The sequence below is a fragment of the Muscardinus avellanarius genome (genome assembly GCF_963383645.1).
Source record: "Muscardinus avellanarius genome assembly, chromosome: 4".
In the NCBI taxonomy this organism is placed as follows: domain Eukaryota; kingdom Metazoa; phylum Chordata; class Mammalia; order Rodentia; family Gliridae; genus Muscardinus; species Muscardinus avellanarius.
The window spans coordinates 725,036-745,987 of NC_137789.1; the positions used below are offsets into that span (position 1 = coordinate 725,036).

At 62.7% G+C, this 20,952-nt stretch overlaps 3 protein-coding genes across 5 annotated transcripts; 1 reads left to right on the plus strand and 2 right to left on the minus strand.

Annotated features, from left to right (window-relative positions):
* Positions 1 to 944: 944 nt before the first annotated feature.
* On the minus strand, positions 945 to 3,897 carry GPAA1 (glycosylphosphatidylinositol anchor attachment 1; the record flags this gene model as incomplete). Its single annotated transcript, XM_080695325.1, has 12 exons — positions 945 to 1,188; positions 1,286 to 1,456; positions 1,541 to 1,731; positions 1,857 to 1,952; positions 2,093 to 2,246; positions 2,341 to 2,537; positions 2,618 to 2,814; positions 2,895 to 2,996; positions 3,073 to 3,220; positions 3,379 to 3,490; positions 3,562 to 3,741; positions 3,824 to 3,897. 12 exons carry the CDS (start codon positions 3,895 to 3,897, stop codon positions 945 to 947), a joined length of 1,866 nt encoding a protein of 621 aa, XP_080551451.1.
* An 884-nt stretch (positions 3,898 to 4,781) lies between these two features.
* Positions 4,782 to 6,641, minus strand: EXOSC4 (exosome component 4; the record flags this gene model as incomplete). The annotated part of the gene is made up of 3 exons (XM_080694929.1): positions 4,782 to 5,141; positions 5,333 to 5,539; positions 6,471 to 6,641. The coding sequence occupies 3 exons, from the start codon at positions 6,639 to 6,641 to the stop codon at positions 4,782 to 4,784; spliced, it is 738 nt and encodes a 245-aa protein (XP_080551055.1).
* Positions 6,642 to 9,913: 3,272 nt separating this feature from the next.
* On the plus strand, positions 9,914 to 20,846 carry OPLAH (5-oxoprolinase, ATP-hydrolysing; the record flags this gene model as incomplete). 3 transcript variants are annotated; one of them, XM_080694031.1, is made up of 27 exons in its annotated part: positions 9,914 to 10,210; positions 11,303 to 11,526; positions 11,596 to 11,787; positions 12,261 to 12,360; positions 12,441 to 12,564; positions 12,658 to 12,853; positions 12,930 to 13,095; positions 13,184 to 13,322; positions 13,402 to 13,469; positions 13,588 to 13,853; positions 13,993 to 14,105; positions 14,179 to 14,349; positions 14,522 to 14,659; positions 14,752 to 14,890; positions 15,035 to 15,147; positions 15,323 to 15,474; positions 16,006 to 16,166; positions 16,246 to 16,347; positions 16,423 to 16,597; positions 18,966 to 19,150; positions 19,247 to 19,393; positions 19,480 to 19,614; positions 19,723 to 19,872; positions 19,976 to 20,133; positions 20,212 to 20,372; positions 20,456 to 20,553; positions 20,700 to 20,846. In XM_080694031.1, 26 exons carry the CDS (start codon positions 11,356 to 11,358, stop codon positions 20,844 to 20,846), a joined length of 3,867 nt encoding a protein of 1,288 aa, XP_080550157.1. The 3 variants fall into 3 exon arrangements, with proteins under 3 accessions (XP_080550157.1, XP_080550158.1, XP_080550159.1); XM_080694032.1 differs by having other exon boundaries at positions 9,914 to 10,148; XM_080694033.1 differs by having other exon boundaries at positions 9,914 to 10,148; positions 11,312 to 11,526.
* Positions 20,847 to 20,952: the final 106 nt, after the last annotated feature.

Genomic DNA, 20,952 nt, shown 5'->3' on the forward strand with positions numbered 1-20,952 from the left:
TGCAGGGGCCTGGGGGTGTAGCTCGGATCGAATGCCCCTGGGTTCCACCCCCAGTACCGGAAAAAAAAAAAAAAAAAAAAAAAGATGTGTGCGGCCAAACTAAAACGACACACTGTGTAGTCCTTGGACCAAGCTGCCTAACCTCTTCTCTACAATGGGGAAAGGTTCCCAGGGGCTCCAGGTCTCTGTCCTTCTTTTTCTTTCTGTATTGTGGGTTGAACCCAGGAGCAGTCTACTTTTTTTTTTTTTGGTGGTACTTACTGAGGATGGAACCTTTTTTGGTGGTACTGGGGATGGAACCCTTCTCCCTTCTACCTCCGGGCTACACTCCCAGACCTATTTTATATTTGGTGGAACTGGGAATTGAACCCAGAGGCATTCTACCTGAGCAAGGCTGGCTTTGATCCTGTGATCCTCCGGTCTCAGCCTCCCAAGTACTGGGATTATAAGCATGCACCACCATGCCCAGCCTTTTTCTTTTTCTTTGTGGTACTGGGTTGCTGAGTCTCACTAAATTTGAAGCTGTCTCCTAACCTGTGAACCAGCTACGCACGGCATTTCCTCATTCCTTACTTTGTTCCCACACAGCTCTGGGCATCAGTGTAGAGTCCTCTGGACATGGACGTACCTTCCAGGCCCCATGTGCACTTGGCCTTCACAGAGCCCCAGGCCTGGCCCATGTCCACCTGAGGCCTCCCTCCTGCTGCTGAGGGGCTGAGCTCCCACTCCTGCCAGCAGAGCCCTGGTGGAGATGCCATCTGCTAGGCAGACAGGGAGGACCCTCCAGGGGAGCAGTGCGAGAACGCCCAGCCAGCGGGCCTGTGTGGACAGTGGGCCAGGAGCCAGAGAACAGCTGGAACAGAGCACTTGTTTATTTCCCAGGTAGGAGGTAGAATGCGGGGCGTGGGGGCCCCGCCCCAGCCTTTGCACCCAGGCAGCAGACCTCACTTCCAGAAGAGCACGTTCCAGAAGAGCAGCCAGCAGGGGTAGAGGCCCAAGGCCAGCAGCGGGAAGAGCAGGGCGCCGTAGGTGTGATGCTCCAGCACACCCTGGGCCAGCGCTGTCAGGAAGAGCTGCCAGCCCTCGGCGAGTGACAGCGGCGCCTCCTGCAGCTCTCGCAACAGGAACAGGCCACCCAGGAGCGTGGCTGCTGGGCTCGTCAGCACCAGCAGGGCGGCATAGAGCGGCCTGGGGGAGGGGCACATCAGAGTAGGTGGGTACCGGGGATGATGAGGAGACTTTGGGCGGGACGCAGCCACTGGGGTGTGGAGTGACGGGCACGTACCGGGGCCCGTGGGGCTTCGTGAGCGCAGCAGCAGGTACCATGGTGGCAGCCAGCAGAAAGCCCAGGGAAAAGTTGGTGAGGGTGATGCAGCCTAGCTGGAGCGCTAGGTAGAGCAGGGCCACCAGTTTCAGGGCCATCCACCCCCTGTCTGGGGCCTGTGTGCTCATCACCCTGAAAGGCAGGAGGCTCAGGGGCAGGCCAGGAGCTGCCTGCCTGTCCAGGCTGCCCGCCTGCCCAGCCCCGTCCATCACTCACCGGTGGGTATTGTGTGGAAGGGCCAAGCCGGCAGCATAAATTGCCAGCAGCGTCAGCACCACGGCTTCGGCCTCAGCCACTGGGAAGTGCTGGGTGGCCACGTGTTGGCCCAGCACGGGAAGGGTGTAGAGGGCCAGGCCCATGGCCTGGGAGATGAGCAGGGGTGCCACGAGCGAGGCCAACCCCACACCCTACAGGGCAGACGGACACCTTGGGAAGGACTCTCGGCACCACTGCCGCTCCAGCTGAGGCGGAGAGGCAGCACAGAGCACCCTGCTACCCCAAGAGCCCACCCCACAACAGAAGGGGCCGTCACCTGTGCTGGGGGCAGAGGGGCGCTGGGCCCAGGGGATCCCCCCGCCTCCTCAGGGACCACTCCGGCCTCATGCAGCTGCATCCATAGCTCCAGGGCGTGACGAAGTCAAGGACCCCACAAGAGGAGTGATGGGATCTGCAGGTGGGGGGCCCAAGGCTTCCCCATCCCAACCCGAAGCCCAGTCAGAGGTGAGGGTACCCAGGGCTGGCCACAGGGGCTCGTGCAGTAGAGGATATCTTGAGACCAAGGACCAGGAGCATGAAGCCAGCAGCGGGCATGTAGAGGCCGATGGAGACGAAGCGGGAGAGGGCAGGGAGCAGGTAGAAGAAGAAGGACTGGTGCAGGCGCTCCAGAAGGTGATTGAGCTTGCGGAACATGCCCTCCAAAGCCCTGCCGGGTGCACAGCAGGCTCGGAGTTAGCCTTCCCTTCCTTGCTCTGCTAGGCACTGCCCCGAACGTGCAGAGGGAACCAGAAGCTACTTACTTGCCCACTGCCACCAAGTCATACTTGTACTGGCGGAAGCTGTTGATGCCACGCAGGGTCAGGGCCTCCACCCCATAACGCAGGAAGAGGCCGTGGGGGCCATGGGGGCGGCCAGAGGCCTGGCGCAGAACCATCAGCAGCAGTGTCTGCAGTCCCTGCAGTGGTCCCTCCAGTGACGTCCAGTCCTGGGGCTGCAGCTTGGGAGGCACCGGGACAGGATCAGATAAACCCCTCGCCATGTGCCCTCCGCCCTCCGCTCCCAGGCAGGTGGTCCCACCTTGCCCTCAAGTGTACACAGCAGCCCTCCTTTCTGGCAGAAGGTCTGGAAGAGGTTGAGCAGGTCGAGGTTGGGCAGCTGCCCGTTGAGGCCCTCCACAGTCACATCCAGGCTGGTGACCACATCACTGCTCAGCTCCAGGGCCACAGCTGCCTGGATGGCTCCAGCTCGGCCTTGGAGGGGGCCCGACTGCATGCCTGTAGGGGGAGCAAATAAGGGCCGCACGGGTGCTGGGGACAGATAGCTCTGAGGGCCCGGTGGAAGGCAGAGCACCTACCGGTGACATTGATGTCATGGTAGGCTTCAAGCCAAGCCTCAGTGCCCAAAAGATCATGTTCTGTCACCAGGAAGATGAGGTCTTTGGCCCAGTAAATCTGCCCTGGAGGTAAGAGGTAGGTCAGCAGGGCCTGAAGTACTGGCCAAAACCTCCCTGGCCAGCAGCTCCTGAGCCTCACCTCGGAAATGGGCAGCGAGTGCCAGCAGCAGCCCCACGGCCTGGTTATTGGTAGAGTCAGAGCCACAGGGTACAGTGAGCACCAGGGACTCGGTGCTGGCCGCACGTGGGGCCCGCAGGATGCCATACACGTTGGTACCTGATACCATCTGTATGAGTGTTGGTGTAGAAGCCTCAGAATAACCCAGGCAGGCAACGCCCCTTCCTGGCCCTCCAGCGCCCACCAGCAGGGATCTCCCTGACCCCGGCTCCCCCTCCCACTGACCCCCCTCCGCCTTTCGGTCCCAGGCACACCCGTCCCTCATACGTAGCGCTCGTGGGTCTCATCTGGAAAGGGCAGCTTCCGGGAGAAGCTCTGCGTGTAGACCTCCAGCCCCACCGACCGCATGGTCCGCTCCAGCCAGGCCACCGGCAGCGCCCTGGAGACACAGCGGCCTGAGAGCGCGCCCCGGCCTCCGCGCCGCCCCGCCCGGGCCGCCCCGCCGCTCACCCCGACGTCCTGCGGCGGGCCGCGAAGTCCCTCGCCCAGCCGCGGGCGCGGTCTCCGCCCACAAACTGCTCTTCCACCATGGTGGAGCCCATGGCGTTCTCGGACATGTAGGTGCGCTGGGTCAACGGTGGGAAAGCCAGGGCCAAGAACCAAGCGACGCCCGCCACGTAGCTCAGCGCGCTGGGGAGAGAGGGCGCCGGGCGTGACCGGGGGCCGCGCCATCCCCGGCCGGGCGGCGCGAGCGCAGGAGCCGCGGCCTCACCAGAGCGGCGCGTTGAGCCGCAGCACGAGGCGGGCGAGGGCTCGCCGGCGCACCGGGTCCGACAGGAGGCCCATGGCCGGCCGCCGGCAGGGCCGCGCGCTCCGGGGCCCAGCGACCGCGCCGCCCGCCCGGCCCGCGCAGGCTCGGCTCGCCGGCGCCCGCGTGGAGGGCCGGCCGGGCGGCAGGGGGCGCTGCGAGCTCTGGCCGAGGCTCGCGGGGCGGGGCCGCGAGACTGCCTGCCGTGCCAAGGGGCCTTCAGTGAACTGAGGCCCGGCGTCAGGATTACTCCCGTGAATGCCCGCCACCCAAAGCGACAGCCCAGGCGGAGTCACCTGGGCTCTGAACCAAGGACACCAGGGTCAGGTAGAGTCCATAGGTAAGATGCATGGCCAAAACGGGCAGGGCACTGTCCTGGCCAGCCGGGAAGAGCCTGGCAGAGCATGGGAGCTTGGATGATGAAGGGGACTTCACCAAAGTGGGTAGTGGGAAGCATCCAAGCTGCGGGGTACCGGGTAAAACAGGGGTCTGTTGTAGTTTTGGGGTCCAAAGAACGGCTCAGGAATTTCAGGAAGCCTAGTCCACGGCCCCTGCGCCTCTGTGGTGAGTGTCCATAACCAGCCATTCCCCCTAGAGCTTGTGCTCAGGTTCTTGATGGCCTTTGATGAACACGGCACATTCCTCAGTCTTAGGGCCTGGTTTGCCTTTCCTGGAGCAAGCTACTCACCACACATGGACACCCCCACCCTAGCCCCTCCTTCCTTTTCCTTATCAGTTTGTTTGAATCCCGAGGCTACAGAGATACGTAGTTCACGTGTGTATGTGTGTGTACCCCTACTCACTCCCCAGGGTAGCATCAGGCAGAGCTCTGCAGGACTCTGAGGGGTTCTGGAAGTGCTATACCAGGAGGGGTATTGAGTGGAGGAGCAGGGCTTTATTTTGGAAATAGAGGGCTGGGCACTCAGTCCCCCAGTGAGATAGAGGCCTCACGCACATGCTGGCGTACCACACGGTCCAGCAGGGCGTGCACATCTCGAGCGGCCTGGGCAGCAGCCTCTAGCACCTGCTCCAGATGGTCCTCGTGCAGCCGGGCATCCATCTCAAGCAGGGCAATCTGGCCTGAGGCTGGAAGCAGGGCCAGAGCCAGCTGGGGGCCACCAGCTGCTTCTTCCACATGGCTGAGGTCTGCCAGGGCTGTGCCTTCTACAAAGCCAGCTGAGCACGCACACACAAAGTCCCGCATGGGTATCCCAGCATCCAGCACTGCTAGTGTGGCTGCATTCACACAAGCGGCATAGGTCCCACCATCTGCTTGAAGCACCTGCAGAGAACCGGGCATCAGTCTATCAGACTGCCATCCCACCCCGAGCACCCGGGCATCAGTCTATCAGACTGCCATCCCACCCCGAGCACCCGGGCATCAGTCTATCAGACTGCCATCCCACCCCGAGCACCCGTTCCTCCAGTCCCCTCCCCTTCCTGGGCTGAGACTGCAGCCGCTCGCCAGCTCACCTGCACATAGATGTCAATCTGGGAGCGTGGGTGCAACTGTGTGAGGATGGCTGCCTCGAAGGTCTGGCGTAGCTGCAAGCCCATCTCACAGGACTTCCGATCCCCGTGTGGCCGCCGCTTGCGCTCGCCTGTGCTGAAGGTTGCTGAACTATACTGACAGTTCACCAGGGCCCGGTCAGGCAGGGCTCGAGATCTGGAGCCCCGGATCTAGCAAGAAAGGAAACATGAGCCAGGCCTCTCCCTTCCCCCTCACACTTCCCAGTCCTCTGTGGCTCAGCCTCCCTCACTACTCCCCTCCAGCCTGAGAGGTGCACCTACATTACCTCCAAAACATAGCCAGGGCAAGGGCCTCAGCTCTGGCGCGGTGCTTCACCCCCCAGCTCTTTGTATGGTGGCCACAGTATGTTTACAGACATCAAGTCAGATTCTGTCTCACTTGCATACTCACACTCTACTTAGCAAAGGCTTTTGTATTATGTGTGAAATAAAACCCCTGATCCTTTCTCTGGTTTATGAAGTCTTGGGTCTTCACCTCCCTGGAAACCCCTCAACTTGATTTGGAATTTATCCCCCTTCTCCCCGGCTTAGCAAGAGTGTCAGGCTTGTTTCTCCCTGTATGGCCTTCGTCCTCCTGGCTTCTTCAACCTAGAAATCTGGGTTCCCACACTTGTTCGCTAAGTAAACTTTTTTAGGGAAGTTACTAGAGATTCCACCCAGGGGCATTCTAAGTTGCTGAGGCTGGTAGCCTTGAACCTGCAATCCCCTTGTCTCTTCCTGCCAAGAACTGGGATTACAAGAGAGCGCCACCAATTCCGGGTGGAAATCTTTTAAAATAACTGCACTGGCCTGACACCGTTATAGCGCCTAAGGCATAGCAATAAAACCAGGAGATTTTATTCAGTCTCTGTCCTCAAAGAGCTCATGTTCCAGTGGGGAGACAAACACTGAGAGTAGGTACAAGTTGAAGTGGCAGGTGCAAGGAAGTATGTTGCAGTGGCCTGGAGAACCGGTGAGCATAGCGAGCGAGACAGCAAGGGGAGAGAGGCAGGGCACAGGGGAGGAAGGCAGGGCCGCCCGGCGCACCGCGGCGTTTACTCCGGCGGGATGCGGCCCCGCCGCTCCCGCGCCGCCCACTCGCCTCGTGCGGCCCGTAGACCACCGCCAGCGCCTTAGTGTTGCCCTGCTCGATGTAGGCAGAACCGTCGGCCTGCGCGAACACGCCCATCCGCGCCTGGATCTTGCGCAGTTCCCCGGCGCGCCGCCCGTCCACCCGGTAGCCCTGGTCGGACAGGAGCTCCAGCCCCGCCATGCCGCCGGCCTGGCTCTCTGCCTCTGGGAGGAAAGGGTTTCGAGCGGTCCCGGCCGGCAGGCCGACGGTATCCGGATGCTCGGCGCTCTTCCGGTCCCCGGGAACCGGCGTTCCCGGACTGCTTCCGGTCCCCGGGAACTACGGTTCCGGGCGTTCCCAGCCTGCTTCGGGCCCCGAGAACTACAGTTCCGGGTGTTCCCAGCCTGCTTCCGGTCCCCGGGAACTACGGTTCCGGGCGTTCCCAGCCTGCTTCCGGTCCCCGGGAACTACGGTTCCGGGCGTTCCCAGCCTGCTTCGGGCCCCGAGAACTACAGTTCCGGGAGTTCCCAGCCTGCTTCCGGCCCCCGGGAACTACGGTTCCGGGCGTTCCCAGCCTGCTTCGGCGCCGGAGAAGGGGAGGCGGGGTGAAGGTGGACTCGGACGCACTTTCCGGTCGCGCCTTTTGCAATTTTCGGAATGCCGGTGTTGCTTCTCGGTCTTCCGGCTCGTCTTCCGAGTGCGCGAGAAAGAGGCAGTGATTTGTCTTCGCTGCCGCAGCGTTCGTGCAAGCTGAGACACCTTTTTTCTTTCTTTTTTTTTTTTTTTTTTGCGGGTCTGGGGATGGAACCCAGGGGCTTTCTACCTCCGAGCTACACCCCCTGCCCTATTTTTTATTCTTTATTTGAAACCGGGTCTTACTAAGTTGCAGAGGGCCTCACTGAGAAGCTGAAGCTGTCTGCGAACCGCAATCCTCCGAGTCTCAGCCTCCCGAATGCTGGGATTACAAGCGTGCGCCACCACGCCCGGCTAACCTTTTCTGTTTTCTTACCATTTATTTATTTATGTATTTATTGGTGGTGATGCTGAGGATGGAACCCTCAACCTTTGAGCTACACTCACAGCCCTATCCCCCCCCCCCGCGGTACTGGGGTTCTACCTCCAAAATACACCCCTAGCCCTATTTTTTTATTCTTTATTTTGTAACAGGGTCTCACTAAGGCTGAGAGCCTCGCAAGTTGCTGAGGATGGCCACGAACCGCGATCCTCCTGTCTCAGCCTTCCAAGTGCCTGGATTACAAGCGTGCGCCACCACTCCCAGCTTCCCTGCCCTATTTTTATTTATTTATTTTTGCGGTACCGGAGATTGAACCTAGAGGCATTCTACCTCCGAGCTACACCCCCAGCCCTATTTTTAACCATTTTGAAACAGGGTCTCACTAAGTTGCAGAGAGCCCTAAGTAGCTGAGGCTGGCTTTAAACCTGTGTGATCCTCCTGTCTCAGCCTCCCACCAAACTCTGGGATTACAAGTATGAGCCACCACACCCGGCTCTACCATCTACTTTTAACATTTGCTAAGCCGAGCGTGGTGGCGCACGCTTGTAATCCCAGCATTCGGCAGGCTGAGACCTGGAGGATCACGGTTCGCGGACAGCCTCAGCTACTTAGTGAGGCCCTCATTTCAAAATAAATAATAAAAAAATAGGGCAGGGGGTGTAGCTTGGAGGTCAAATGCCCCTGGGTTCCATCCCCAGACCCACACACACACAGAAAAAGTAACATTTGCTAAATTAAAAAATAGCCAGTCGTGGTCAGGCGTGGTGGCGCAAGCTAATCCGAGCATTCGGGAGGCTGAGACAGGAGGATCGGTTCGCGGACAGCTTCAGCTGTTGAGTGAGGCCCTCCACAACTTAGTGAGATCCTGTTTCAATACAAAGAAAAAATAGGGCAGGGGATGTAGCTCGGAGTCAAATACCCCTGGATTCCATCCCCAGACCCGCAAAAAAAAAAGTAAAAATAAAAATAAAAAAATAGGGCAGAGGGTGTAGCTCGGTCAAATGCCCCTGGGTTCCATTCCCAGTACCACCACCACCAAAGAAAAAAGGTTGTCAATAAATAAGAAGCCAGATGTGGTGGCATACACTTGTAATCTCAGCATTTAGGAGGCTGAGACAGGAGGATTGAGGTTCAAGAACAGCCTCAGCTACTTAGGCCCTCTGCAACTCAGTGAGACCCAGTTTCAAAATAAATAATAAAAAATAGGGCAGGGGGTGTAGCTCGGAGGTCGAATGCCCCTGGGTTCCATCCCCAGACCGCAGGGGGAAAAAAAAATAATAATAGAATGAAAAGTTGGACTGGAGCTGGAGCTCAGAGGTAGAATGCCCCTGTGGAGCTGGAGCTCAGAGGTAGAATGCCCCTGGGTTCCATCCCCAGTACTGGAAAAAAAAAAAAAGAAGAAGAAGAAGGAGGAGGAGGAGGAGGAGGAGGAGAAGAAGGAGGAGGAGGAGGAGAAGCAGCAGCAGCAGCAGCAGCAGCTGGGGGGCACATGCCTACAATCCTAGTACTTGGGACGCTGAGATAGGATTGCAGGTTTGGCCAGCCTCAGCTACTTAGTGAGGTCCTCTGCAACTTAATGAGATCTTGTTTCAAAATAAAAATTAAAATATAGGGCTGGGGGTATGACTCAGAGGTAGAATGCCTTTGGGTTCAGTACCCAGTACCACCACCAAAAAAAGGGGGCTTGGGTTGTTGCTCAGTGGTAGAACACCCTTGGGTTCTATCCACAGTGTCCCCCCCCCCAAACAAGAAGTCAAATTGGGTAAAAGAAGAAAGTCCCCTGTACAACCTGAAATGCAGACCTGTTGTCTTACTTGGGGCAGCTCTCCTGCCCCAAGGAGTCTCCTATCCCCAGGCCTAGGTGTTCTGCCTCTGGTGGGCTTCCTGCTGCTCTGCTGCCTGCACTGTCCTCCCTCGGGGCCTACCTGGTGCCCGCCCACTGCCAGCCCTCCATGTGACAGTGCCGCCACAGCAGGCCCAGCTGTCAGTTCTTTCCTGCACCCCTTCCGCTCCACTCCTGACTTACCCTTGCCCTGGCAGATGCTACCTGACTCTGCTGTTGCTGGGTGAGAGACACCCTCTGCAAGGCAGCTCTAATGCCACCCTGCCTGATGCCTTCTGGTGCCATTCACAGGACTACCACTCCTGCTTGCCCACATTCACTCCTGGCATGAATGTCAGGAGTCTGGCCAGTGGCCAGAATGGGTGTGCACAGGTGGGCTCTGCATGGACAAAGGTGCTTCCGTCTTCCAGAAGAGGACTGGCACATGCTTGGGCTCACTGGTCAGTCAGTCTCCAGGCCAGGAGCCAGAGGTGGGGCAGCCCTGCGGCAGGCAATCTGGTGGCCCTGAAGCACTGGAATGCGGGGGCAGGGTGGGCTGCTGACCTCACAATGGCAGGGTCTGCGGTCCCTGGCCAGCTGCCGCCGCCGGCCACCTCCCGCACTGGGCTGCTGGGCATGTCCCTCCTCAGCAGCTATGAGGGCCTGCGGCAGGAGATCCACCGGCTGGCGCAGGAGAATGAGGAGCTGCGGCGGCTTGTGCAGCTCATCCAGGAGAACCAGGAGCTGAAACTGGTCCTCAGGAACAGGGGCAGCAGCCTAGGCCTCTGCAGTCCTGGGTTCCTGGCCGAGGTGGTTGCCAGTCCTCGGGTGCCCAGGCGCAGAACAATCAAATTCAAGGATGCGGAGAGGGGTGAGCAGTGGCCAGCCCACACCCTCGTTCACGTGGTTCCTGCCAAGACCCTGAGAAGCTGGGCAGGAGCTCTGCCCTGAGCGCGCTGTGGGGTGCTGAGGGGGTGGAGGAGATGGGCAAGGCCACGGCAGGGGAGGAGTACTGGCTCCTCAGAAGTACGTGCAGCAGGGAGGAGGCAGCCTCCCCGAAAGTGCCACACCTGAGCAGAGCTGGGGTGGAGTAAGGGCAGCACGGCTCGGGGATGGTTTTTCTGGCAAAGGCGCAGCTGGTACAAAGGTCCTGAGGTGACAGCTCTGCAGCCAGTTTTCTGCTGCAGAGGGCAGAGGAAGCCCGAAAGCCGACTTCGTTCTGGCCCTGTGCAGTCTGGTCCCTGCGCCAGTGCAGGGCAGGGAACAGCCCCACTCCTGGAGAGAAGGGACAGAGTATTCCCTTGCTCCGGCACTGGAGGTGGCTATATCCATGGCACCCGTGCCAGGCAAGCCCGGGCGGCCCGCAAAGCCAAGGTGCCCTTGAGCCGCCGCGCGGTCCGCCCGCCTCCTGCCTGCAGGGCCACTCCGCCCCAGGGTCTAGGGAGGAGGCGCTCGGGGCAGGGCGGCTCTGAGGCCACCTCTAGGGCCGGGCACGCCGGGACGCGGCGCGGGGGAGGGGCATGGGCGGGTCCCGAAGGCCCCTCCCCGGGCTGGGGGCAGGGCTGGCGGGACGTGCCGCTCGAGCCGACGGCGATCCAGAGCCCCTGAGCCGGCCAGGCAGGTGGGTCCTGGCCCCTCTCCGCAGCCTCCTTCCCCACCCCTGCCGCACCGCTCTGCTCCTCATCCGGGCCTTTGCCGCACCGCCCTTGCCCCTCGTGCCAAACTAACTGGACCCCCCAGCCAAGGGCCCCAGGAGCCAGTGGCGCCTCCGCTCCAGGCCCTGGGTTTTTCCCCAGGCAGGGCGCCTAGACCCAGGTGATGGGGGCACTGGGCTGGCACACCTGTGGCTCTGCATAGGCTGCCCTGTGACCCGGGCCTTCGGCTCTGGGCCTGCCCAGAGTTGTGCGTGGGTCACTTCCCCAGGGCCCCTCTTGGACTTGGAATCTGGCCCCTGGCTAAGGAGCTCAGACAGGAGCCCACTCAAGCATGCCCCCCGGCCTCCCAGCTGAAAGCACCTCTGTCCAGTTCTCCCAGGGCTGCCAGCTGAAGAGCCACTGCTGGACTCCAGCCACACCATCATGGGCAGCCCAGAGGGCCGCTTTCACTTTGCCATTGACCGTGGAGGCACCTTCACAGACGTCTTTGCCCAGTGCCCGGGAGGGCACGTGCGGGTCCTGAAACTGCTCTCAGAGGACCCGGCCAACTATGTGGACGCGCCAACAGAGGGCATCCGCCGCATCCTGGAACAGGTTGGCCAGGGCAGAGCCCGTGGGGGAGGGTCCCCAGCCAGGGGCCGAAGCTGACCGTGTGGCCCCCAGGAAGGGGGCATACTGTTGCCCCGGGACCGGCCACTGGACACCAGCCGTATCGCCAGCATCCGCATGGGCACCACAGTGGCCACCAACGCCTTGCTGGAGCGGCGGGGGGAACGGGTGGCGCTGCTGGTGACGCGCGGCTTCCGAGACCTGCTGCACATCGGCACCCAGGCCCGTGAGGACCTCTTTGACCTGGTGAGCTATTCCTCACCAGCGCCGTGGTGGGTGGAGCAAATTCCTTGAATCTGCCTCAGCAAGTAGCTGTGGCCCGGTGGGGAGGGCTGTGGTGGAAGGCTCAGCGGTGGGCCAAGTCCAGCTGCCAGGCCAGGAGGTGGCTCTGGGCACTGCCAGCAGGACTCCGTCCCCTGCCCTCAGAGTGCTCCTGCTGCTCACATGCCATCTGGGGGACCTGCCTGCCCCTGGTTCAGCCGGAGGGGTGGGGGCCCTGCCCCATGTTGGGTTCCAGGAAGAAGCTACCCTGTGGGGGTGGGCCAGTTGGTTACATTCCACTCAGATGCTGCGGGCAGAGAGCCAGCCCCTAGGTGGGCCTTACCGGGCCAGACTGCCTGCCTCCTGGGCCTGTCTACCTACTTGTGGACGCCTAGCACCTGCGGGCACCGTCCTGCCCATTTGGGACCCTCTCTGGCCTGAGCCTCTCCCACCCCTAGGCCGTGCCCATGCCGGAGGTGCTGTATGAGGAGGTGCTGGAGGTGGAGGAGCGCGTGGTGCTCTACCGCGGAGAGCCGGGCGCCGGGCCTCCTGTCAAAGGTGCCAGCGCCACCCATCGCTGCGGGGCCTGGGGGTGCAGATCCTGGCAGCCTTTGACTGGGGGCAATGGGCTTCCGCAGGCCGCACAGGGGACCTGCTGGAGGTGCAGCAGCCTGTGGACCTGGGGGCCCTGCGCGGGAAGCTGGAGGGGCTCCTGTCCCGGGGTATCCGCAGCCTGGCTGTGGCGCTCATGCACTCGTACACGTGAGCCAGGGTTGTGAGCGTGGGTGGGGTCGCAGGCTGGGGGGAGGCGCCGGGCCTCGGTGGGAAGCGCAGTGCCCTGGGCTCTCGTCCTAGGTGGGCCCAGCACGAGCAGCAGGTGGGCACGCTGGCCAGGGAGCTGGGCTTCACACACGTGGCCCTGTCCTCGGAGGCCATGCCCATGGTGCGGATCGTTCCCCGGGGACACACGGCCTGTGCCGATGCCTACCTCACGCCCACCATCCAGCGCTATGTGCAGGGCTTCCGGCGCGGCTTCCAGGGCCAGCTGAAGGTGAGGCCCCCTGACCACTGGCGCCGGCCCCGGGCCCAGGCCGGCCTGCCCTCACCCCTGCTGGTCACATCCACAGGATGTACAGGTGCTCTTCATGCGCTCTGACGGTGGCCTGGCGCCCATGGATGCCTTCAGCGGCTCACGTGCTGTGCTCTCTGGCCCAGCGGGCGGTGTGGTGGGCTACTCAGCCACCACCTACCAGCTGGAAGGCGGCCAGCCTGTCATCGGCTTTGACATGGGAGGTATGGAGGCTAAAGGGGGCTGGGTCAGGCTCAGCCACCAGATGGGCGCACGGGTCTTTGGGGTGACCTGGCTTCTCACTCCCACCAGGCACATCCACCGATGTGAGCCGCTACGCTGGGGAGTTCGAACATGTCTTTGAGGCCAGCACAGCCGGCGTCACCCTGCAGGCGCCCCAGCTGGACATCAACACCGTGGCGGCTGGTGGGGGCTCCCGCCTCTTCTTCAGGTCTGCACCCAGCCTTCCCGCCCAGACCCCCTGGTCCTTCCTCCTCCTCCACCTCCAGCTCTGGTCCTCCATCTCCCAGGTCCGGCCTCTTTGTGGTTGGGCCCGAGTCAGCAGGTGCCCACCCAGGCCCTGCCTGCTACCGCAAAGGTGAGTGTCGGCCTGTCCCCTGCTGGGCCTCGTGCCTTCGGGCTGCCCCAGCCCTGCCCCCCGGCCCCACGCTCGTTGCCCACTCCGGCCCCTGCCCCTCAATGTCCCCACTTTCCAGGAGGCCCTGTGACAGTGACGGATGCTAATCTGGTCCTGGGTCGCCTGCTGCCTGCCTCCTTCCCCTGCATCTTTGGGCCAGGAGAGAACCAGCCGCTGTCCCCTGAGGCCTCTCGCAAGGCACTGGAGGCTGTGGCTACCGAGGTCAATAGCTTCCTGACCAACGGGCCGTGCCCCGCCTCTCCACTGAGCCTAGAGGAGGTGGCCATGGGGTTCGTGCGTGTGGCCAATGAGGCCATGTGCCGGCCCATCCGAGCCCTCACGCAGGTACGCCACCTCTGCCTGCCTCACCTGTGTGTCAAGCCCTCCAGCCCTGCCCTGCCTCCTGCTCAGTCAGACCAACAAGGGTGAGAGATGGGGTAGAAGATGGGGGAGGAGAGGCCACTGACCCTTCCTGCACCCCCAGGCACGAGGTCACGACCCCTCGGCTCACGTGCTGGCCTGCTTCGGGGGAGCTGGCGGGCAGCATGCTTGTGCCATTGCGCGTGCCCTGGGCATGGACACCGTGCACATTCACAGGTGGGTCTGGCAGCGGGTGGGCTGGGGCTGGCTTTGGGAGGTGCCCTCACTGTGCAGCCTCCCCTGCCCACAGGCACAGTGGGCTGCTGTCAGCACTGGGGCTGGCCCTGGCAGATGTGGTCCACGAGGCTCAGGAGCCCTGCTCCCTGCCGTACACACCTGAGACCTTCGTGCAGCTGGACCAGAGACTGAGCCGCTTGGAGGAGCAGTGTGTGGATGCCCTGAAGGCTCAGGGTTTCCCCAGGTGGGCTCACTGGCCGCCGGGTGGAGGGCTCACGGTACACCCCGTGCCTGCCCCCCTCCCGCAGCGTTACCATCTGCTGGCTTCAGATGGCCCTGCAGCCCTCTGGGGCGACGGCCAGGACAGATGGGCATCTCGAAGGGCGCTGGGTGAGTGACCCGCCTACCTGCCGCAGGTCTCAGATCAGCACCGAGAGCTTCCTGCACCTGCGCTACCAGGGCACTGACTGTGCCTTGATGGTGTCTGCCAGCCAGCACCCCGCCTCGGCCCGCTCGCCCCGGGCCGGCGACTTTGGGGCAGCCTTCGTGGAGCGGTACGGAGCCCCGTGTCCCGGGAGCCTGCTGGGCGACCTGCTGGTCTGGCTGCCTTGCCCTGATGGCCCCTCTGGGTGTGGCGGCGGCACAGGTACCTGCGGGAGTTTGGCTTCGTCATCCCTGAGCGGCCTGTGGTGGTGGACGACGTGCGGGTGAGGGGCACTGGCCGCAGTGGTCTTCGGTTGGAGGATGCCCCCAAGGGCCAGACTGGGCCTCCCCGGGTGGACAAGGTTGGTGGCACTACCCATGCTGGGCTGCCCACATCCATGAGACGAGAGGAGAGTGTGAACGGGGGGGGGGGGGGGGGCGCATCGACTGGGGCCTCAGGGATGGTGCTGGGCCTCAGAGCCTGGCTCACCCCACGTTCTCTGCAGGTGACCCAGTGTTACTTCGAGGGGGGCTACCAGGAGACCCCTGTGTACCTGCTGGGAGAGCTGGGCTATGGGCACCAGCTGCAGGGGCCCTGCCTCATCATCGACAGTAACAGGTGTGCTGGGGTCTGGGCTGGATGGAACTTGGGAGAGGTGAACTATGAGCCTCCTCTGATCCACGGCCTCTACAGGGTCCCATCGTCAGTGACCCCTGGCCTGGGCCTGTGGGTCCCTGGTTGGGAGAGGGCTCTGGTCTGGCCCCTGCAGCCCCTCCACTTCTCCTGCCTCCAGCACCATCCTTGTGGAGCCAGGGTGCCAGGCAGAGGTGACGGAGACGGGGGACGTCCGCATCACCGTGGGAGCCGAGGCCCCCAGCACGATGGGCACCAAGCTTGACCCCATCCAGCTGTCAATCTTCTCACACCGCTTCATGAGCATCGCTGGTGAGTGGCTACCGCCACCCTCCCTGCGGAGCCACTGCTTGTGGTGCAGGGCACGGGGCTGTGGATGCTGGACAGGGTGGGCACAAGCAAGAGCTCGGCACCTGTGGTAGGCTGGCAGGCATGTGCCAAAGAAAAACGAGATCAAGGGCAAGGATGGGATCCCTGCTGGCGACAGGGCGGGCACTGGGGCCTTGGCCCTGGGAGGGTGCCACCTGCTGCAACAGCAGGCCTCGGGCAGGGTGGGCACCTTGCTCTTACCTGGAGCCATGTGATCTGAAGCTGCCTACAGACAGCCCATTTGTGCAGGGTTAGGCCAGGGGCTTCTGGTATCCCAGGGGTCTGTGCCTGGGAGGCTCTAGGTTCTTTCTGGGAGCTCCAGGCAGGCTGGAGAGGAAGGTGGTACCCTTGACCAGGGGCCGAGACACACCTGACCGCAGCCTCACTGGCCTGGGAAGCCATGACCCCTCCCTTTCCTGGGACCACGCTGTGGGTGGTGGGGCCAGCGGGCACCTGGTCACTCTGTGCCCCCAGAGCAGATGGGCCGCATCCTGCAGCGCACAGCCATCTCCACCAACATCAAGGAGCGCCTCGACTTCTCCTGTGCCCTCTTTGGGCCCGATGGGGGGCTGGTCTCCAACGCCCCCCACATTCCTGTGCACCTGGGCGCCATGCAGGAGACTGTGCAGTTCCAGGTGCGATGGGCCCCCCCCCCGCCCCACACTTGCCTCTGCCCTGCCCCTGCCCCACTCTGCACCTGTCTCTTGGTTTCAGATCCAGCACTTGGGGGCTGACCTCCACCCCGGCGACGTGCTGCTGAGCAACCACCCCAGCGCAGGGGGCAGCCATCTTCCAGACCTGACTGTCATCACGCCGGTGAGGGTTGCTGCCTGGCTCCCTTTGGGGTTCAGGGGCTGCTGACGCAGCTGACCATTGCTCTGTACCCTGTAGGTATTCTGGCCGGGTCAGACGCGGCCTGTGTTCTACGTAGCCAGCAGAGGGCACCACGCAGACATCGGGGGCATTACACCTGGCTCCATGCCCCCCCACTCCACTGCCCTGCAGCAGGAGGGCGCTGTCTTTCTGTCCTTCAAGCTGGTGCAGGGGGGCGTCTTCCAGGAGGAGGGTGAGCAGGAGTGGGACTGTGGCGGGGCTTCAGCCCTCTGGGATGTCACTGCTGCGGGGACCTGGGCTGAGCGGGAGCCTGCCCTGGTGGCCCGGCACTGATGCAGGATTCCAGAAGCCTTTTGGGTCTGGGTCTGCGCTGCTGGTCAGTGGCTGCTGTGAAGGGCTTTCAAGCAGGCTTGTGCTGGCCTTCGTGTATGCCTACCTGCTGAGAAGCTGGGGGTCCTACAGGGGCGTGGGGCTGGGTGTGGTGTGGGCAGGGCAGCTCAGTTGCCCTGGATGTTGCTGGGCCTCAAGCTGGGCAGAGGATAGAGGGAACTGCTAGGGAACTCAAGGTGGGTGTTGATGGGACGTGGGGCGTGAGGGCAGGTGAAGACCCTACGCTAGGAGCGCACAGAGCAGCGGCAGGGAAGATGGCAGCACTGGTCTGAGTCCACAGGGCTGGGGACCTGTTGCGGCAGCCCAGAATGAAGGAGGGTGAGGCAGCAGGGTGGTGGGTGGGGGCAACAGCCACAGACACAAGCAGGACCCTTAGGGAGCTGGGGCGGGGTGTGGGGTGTGGAGGGGGCGTGGCCACGGTGCCAGGAGCCCAGACTCCGGAGGGAGTCTTCTCCAAGTATGGGGGAGCCTGGGCCAGGAGTGGGGGGCATCTTGTCCAGCTGGGAAGCTGCAGGGTGGGTGGTGCAGGCACCCCAAAGCACATGCTGCTCTTGCAAGCCTTCCTGTGGATCGCAGCGGGGGCCACAGGGCTGAGCCCAGGGCCTGTGGGCAAGTGTCAGGCTTTTCTCTGGGAGAAGGAAGGGGCTCAGAAAGGCAGCAGAGGAGAAGGAAGGGTTTTCTGAGGGATGAACTGACCGCAGGCCCCTCCAGCTCCTCGGAGCTCACTGCCAAGCTGCCTGCCGGGTGCCCGGGGTGCTTGCTGGCCATGGCAGGGAGAGAGGGCTCTTCAGAAGGGTGGAGGTTGGGGTCTCGGGTGGGAGTCAGCAGCGGAGATGGAGTCAGTAAAGGGCTGACGGGCTCCCAGTGCCCAGCGGGGGTACGGTGGGCAGGAAACAGAGCCAGGTGGTCCAGGGCACAGAGGGCAACCCGTCTGTGGTGGTGACCCTGCCTCTCCCTCCCTCCCTCCCTCCCTCCCTGCAACGGACCAGCTCGGTGGGAAACCGTTTGGGACCAGGGTTTGGGAAGGTGGGCAAAGGCTTCGGCTGTCTTCTGCAGAGGCTTTTCTGCAGCGATTCCTCCCCCTTGTCAAAACTCCTTCAAGTCCCCGTTTACAACGCTAAACATGGGGATTCGTCCCTGGGGCTTGGGAGAGAGAAATCTGAAATGACTGGACGCGTACAGTTGCCTCCTCTCGTGCAACTGACAGAGTTTTATTTTCCAAAACCAAGATTTATACCCTTTTCCCAGTAACAAAGTGTAAACACCAGAGAACAATGGTGAGGGGTTAAGTGTAAACAAGATACAAGGAGGACCTGTGGCGGCACAGGTTAAGATTTGTCTGGAACCTTGTGATTAAAGTCAGCCCCCTTGGCTTTGTGATTGGGATGGGATTTCTGGCCTCACAGGTGAGGCCTAGAGGGCAGAGTCCAGAAAGGCGGGAGTCACACCCAAAGTCTCCTGGAGAATTCAGCCTTTAGGATGGATCCCTTTAACCCTTTCGGAGCCTTCTGTTCCTTAGGCTTTGTCCATGCCCTCCTCTCTGTCTAGCAAGCTGGGCCGGGACGAAGTTGGGGGCCCCAGCTTTAGGGTAACAATCATGCATGTAGTTGGCATGGGGGAATCCGATGGGTCCGTGTCGTGTGCGTCTGTGATGATCCAAAGGACTGCGATGGAAGTCTGTCCGGTCCTGTCTGCAAGGCCATCTGATGCCTGAAAGCTTCAGTCCTATGAGGCAACGCTCACAATACAGTTAGCAGACAGGGCCATGACACAGCATCATGACACAGGCGAGTTGATTCCTGTAACTGTTCTCTGATAAATAACCTCGAAGCCAGTTTTTTATTGCAGACTTTGGGATTTCTAGATCTGTTAGGAGTACTTCTCTAGCCCCTACTATTCTGCTGCAGAGTTACAAACAGTAGGCTTTTGTTAGGCCAAAGCCAGGGAAGGGGTTCCTTTATACTTCTAAAGGAAAGGGGGAAAAAAAGGGCTGGAGCTAGGAAAAGTCTTCTTTACATTTCTAAAAGAGAAGCAAATGGCCCAGATCCCAGAGAAACAATTTCATACCTCTTGGGGGATGAAACAAAAAGGAGGAGCCTGTGTTTGGAGGCAGGGCAAATCTGCAGCCTCCCCCTCTGGGCCAGATCTGCACCCACCCACCTCCCTCCCTCCCTCCCTCCCTCCCTCCCTCCCTCCCTCCCTCCCTCCAGCGGTGACGGAGGCCTTGCGGGCGCCAGGCAAGATCCCTGGCTGTAGTGGAACCAGGAACCTGCACGACAACCTGTCGGACCTCCGTGCCCAGGTGGCAGCCAACCAGAAGGGCATCCAACTGGTGGGGGAGCTCATCGGGCAGTACGGCCTGGAGGTGGTGCAGGCCTACATGGGCCACATCCAGGTGTGCCTGGGAGAAGGATGCGGGGTATGGCTGCGTGCCTGGGGTTCCCGGGCCGCCAAGGGCAGCCTGTATACAGCTGAGCCCTCCCCCTGCTAGGCAAATGCTGAGCTGGCCGTGCGTGACATGCTGCGGGCTTTTGGGAGCTCGCGGCAGGCTCGAGGCCTGCCCCTCGAGGTGTCAGCAGAGGACCACATGGACGACGGCTCCCCCATCCGGCTCCGGGTGCAGATCGACCTGAGCCAGGTGGGGCTGAGGGGAGACGGGGAGCGCGTTCCGCAGCCGTTCAGCAACTGCTGACACTCCCGCCCCCCCCCCCCCCCCCCGGGCAGGGCAGTGCTGTGTTTGACTTCAGTGGCACCGGGCCCGAGGTGTTCGGCAACCTCAATGCCCCTCGCGCCATCACGCTGTCGGCTCTCATCTACTGCTTGCGCTGCCTGGTGGGCCGCGACATCCCGCTCAACCAGGTTTGCAGGGGCGCAGCCTTTGAGGGAGGTCCCCCCCCCCCCCGCAGATTTCACCCCAAACCGCCGCGGGAACGGCCCCTCTGCCCTGAGCGCCCTCCGCCCACACAGGGCTGCCTGGCTCCGGTGCGCGTGCTCATCCCCCGAGGCTCCATCCTGGACCCGTCCCCCGAGGCCGCGGTGGTGGGCGGCAACGTGCTCACGTCGCAGCGCGTGGTGGATGTCATCCTGGGCGCCTTCGGAGCCTGTGCGGCCTCTCAGGTGTGCAGGGACGGGTGGCGGGCTCCGGGGCGCTGGGGAGGCCCAGGGGTCAGGGAGCCCGTGCCTCGCCCCAGCCGGGCGGTTCATGGCTCGCCCCCGCCAGGGCTGCATGAATAACGTGACCCTGGGCAACGCCCACGTGGGCTACTACGAGACGGTGGCTGGCGGCGCGGGCGCGGGCCCCGGCTGGCACGGGCGCAGCGGCGTGCACAGCCACATGACCAACACGCGCATCACCGACCCCGAGATCCTGGAGAGTCGGTGAGCGGCGCGCGGGGCCGGCGCGGGGCGGCGCGGGGCCGGCGGCCCCGCGGCGGGCTGAGCCCCCGGCCGCCGCAGGTACCCCGTCATCCTGCGCCGCTTCGAGCTGAGGCCGGGCTCCGGGGGCCGGGGCCGCTTCCGAGGCGGCGACGGCGTGATCCGCGAGCTGCTCTTCCGCGAGGAGGCGCTGCTGTCGGTGCTGACCGAGCGGCGCGCCTTCAGGCCCTACGGTCTCCACGGTGCGTGCCGCCCCGGCCCTCCCCAGCGCGCCGCGCCGGCCCGGGCTGCCCCTCACCCCCTCCGACGCCCGGTGCCTCCGCAGGCGGCGAGCCTGGCGCCTGTGGCCTCAACCTGCTGGTCCGCAAGGATGGCCGCACAGTGAACCTGGGCGGGAAGACATCTGTGGCTGTGTATCCCGGGGTAAGGGGTGCGGCCTGTATTGTTCCCCCTCCCCTCCTCGCGCCCATTCCAAGAGGGTGGACAGAGGAGCAGAAACAACTAGAAATCCATTTTAATTTGGTCCAGAGGGGTGCCTCCTCCCCCGCTGAACCTGCCCCTCTCACCAGGACGTGTTCTGCCTTCACACTCCCGGGGGTGGGGGCTACGGGGACCCGGAGGACCCCACCCCGCCGCCCGGGTCGCCCCCGCAACTCCCGGCCTTCCCAGAGCGCGGCAGTGTCTACGAATACCGCCGAGCCCAGGAGGCTGTGTGAAGACCCCGCAATAAAGACCCCGAAGCCGCCCGGTTCCGGCCCGGCTGCGGGCCCAGCTCGTGCTCTGCCTGTGGTCTGTGTCCCCGCCGGGCGGGCGGTAGTGCCC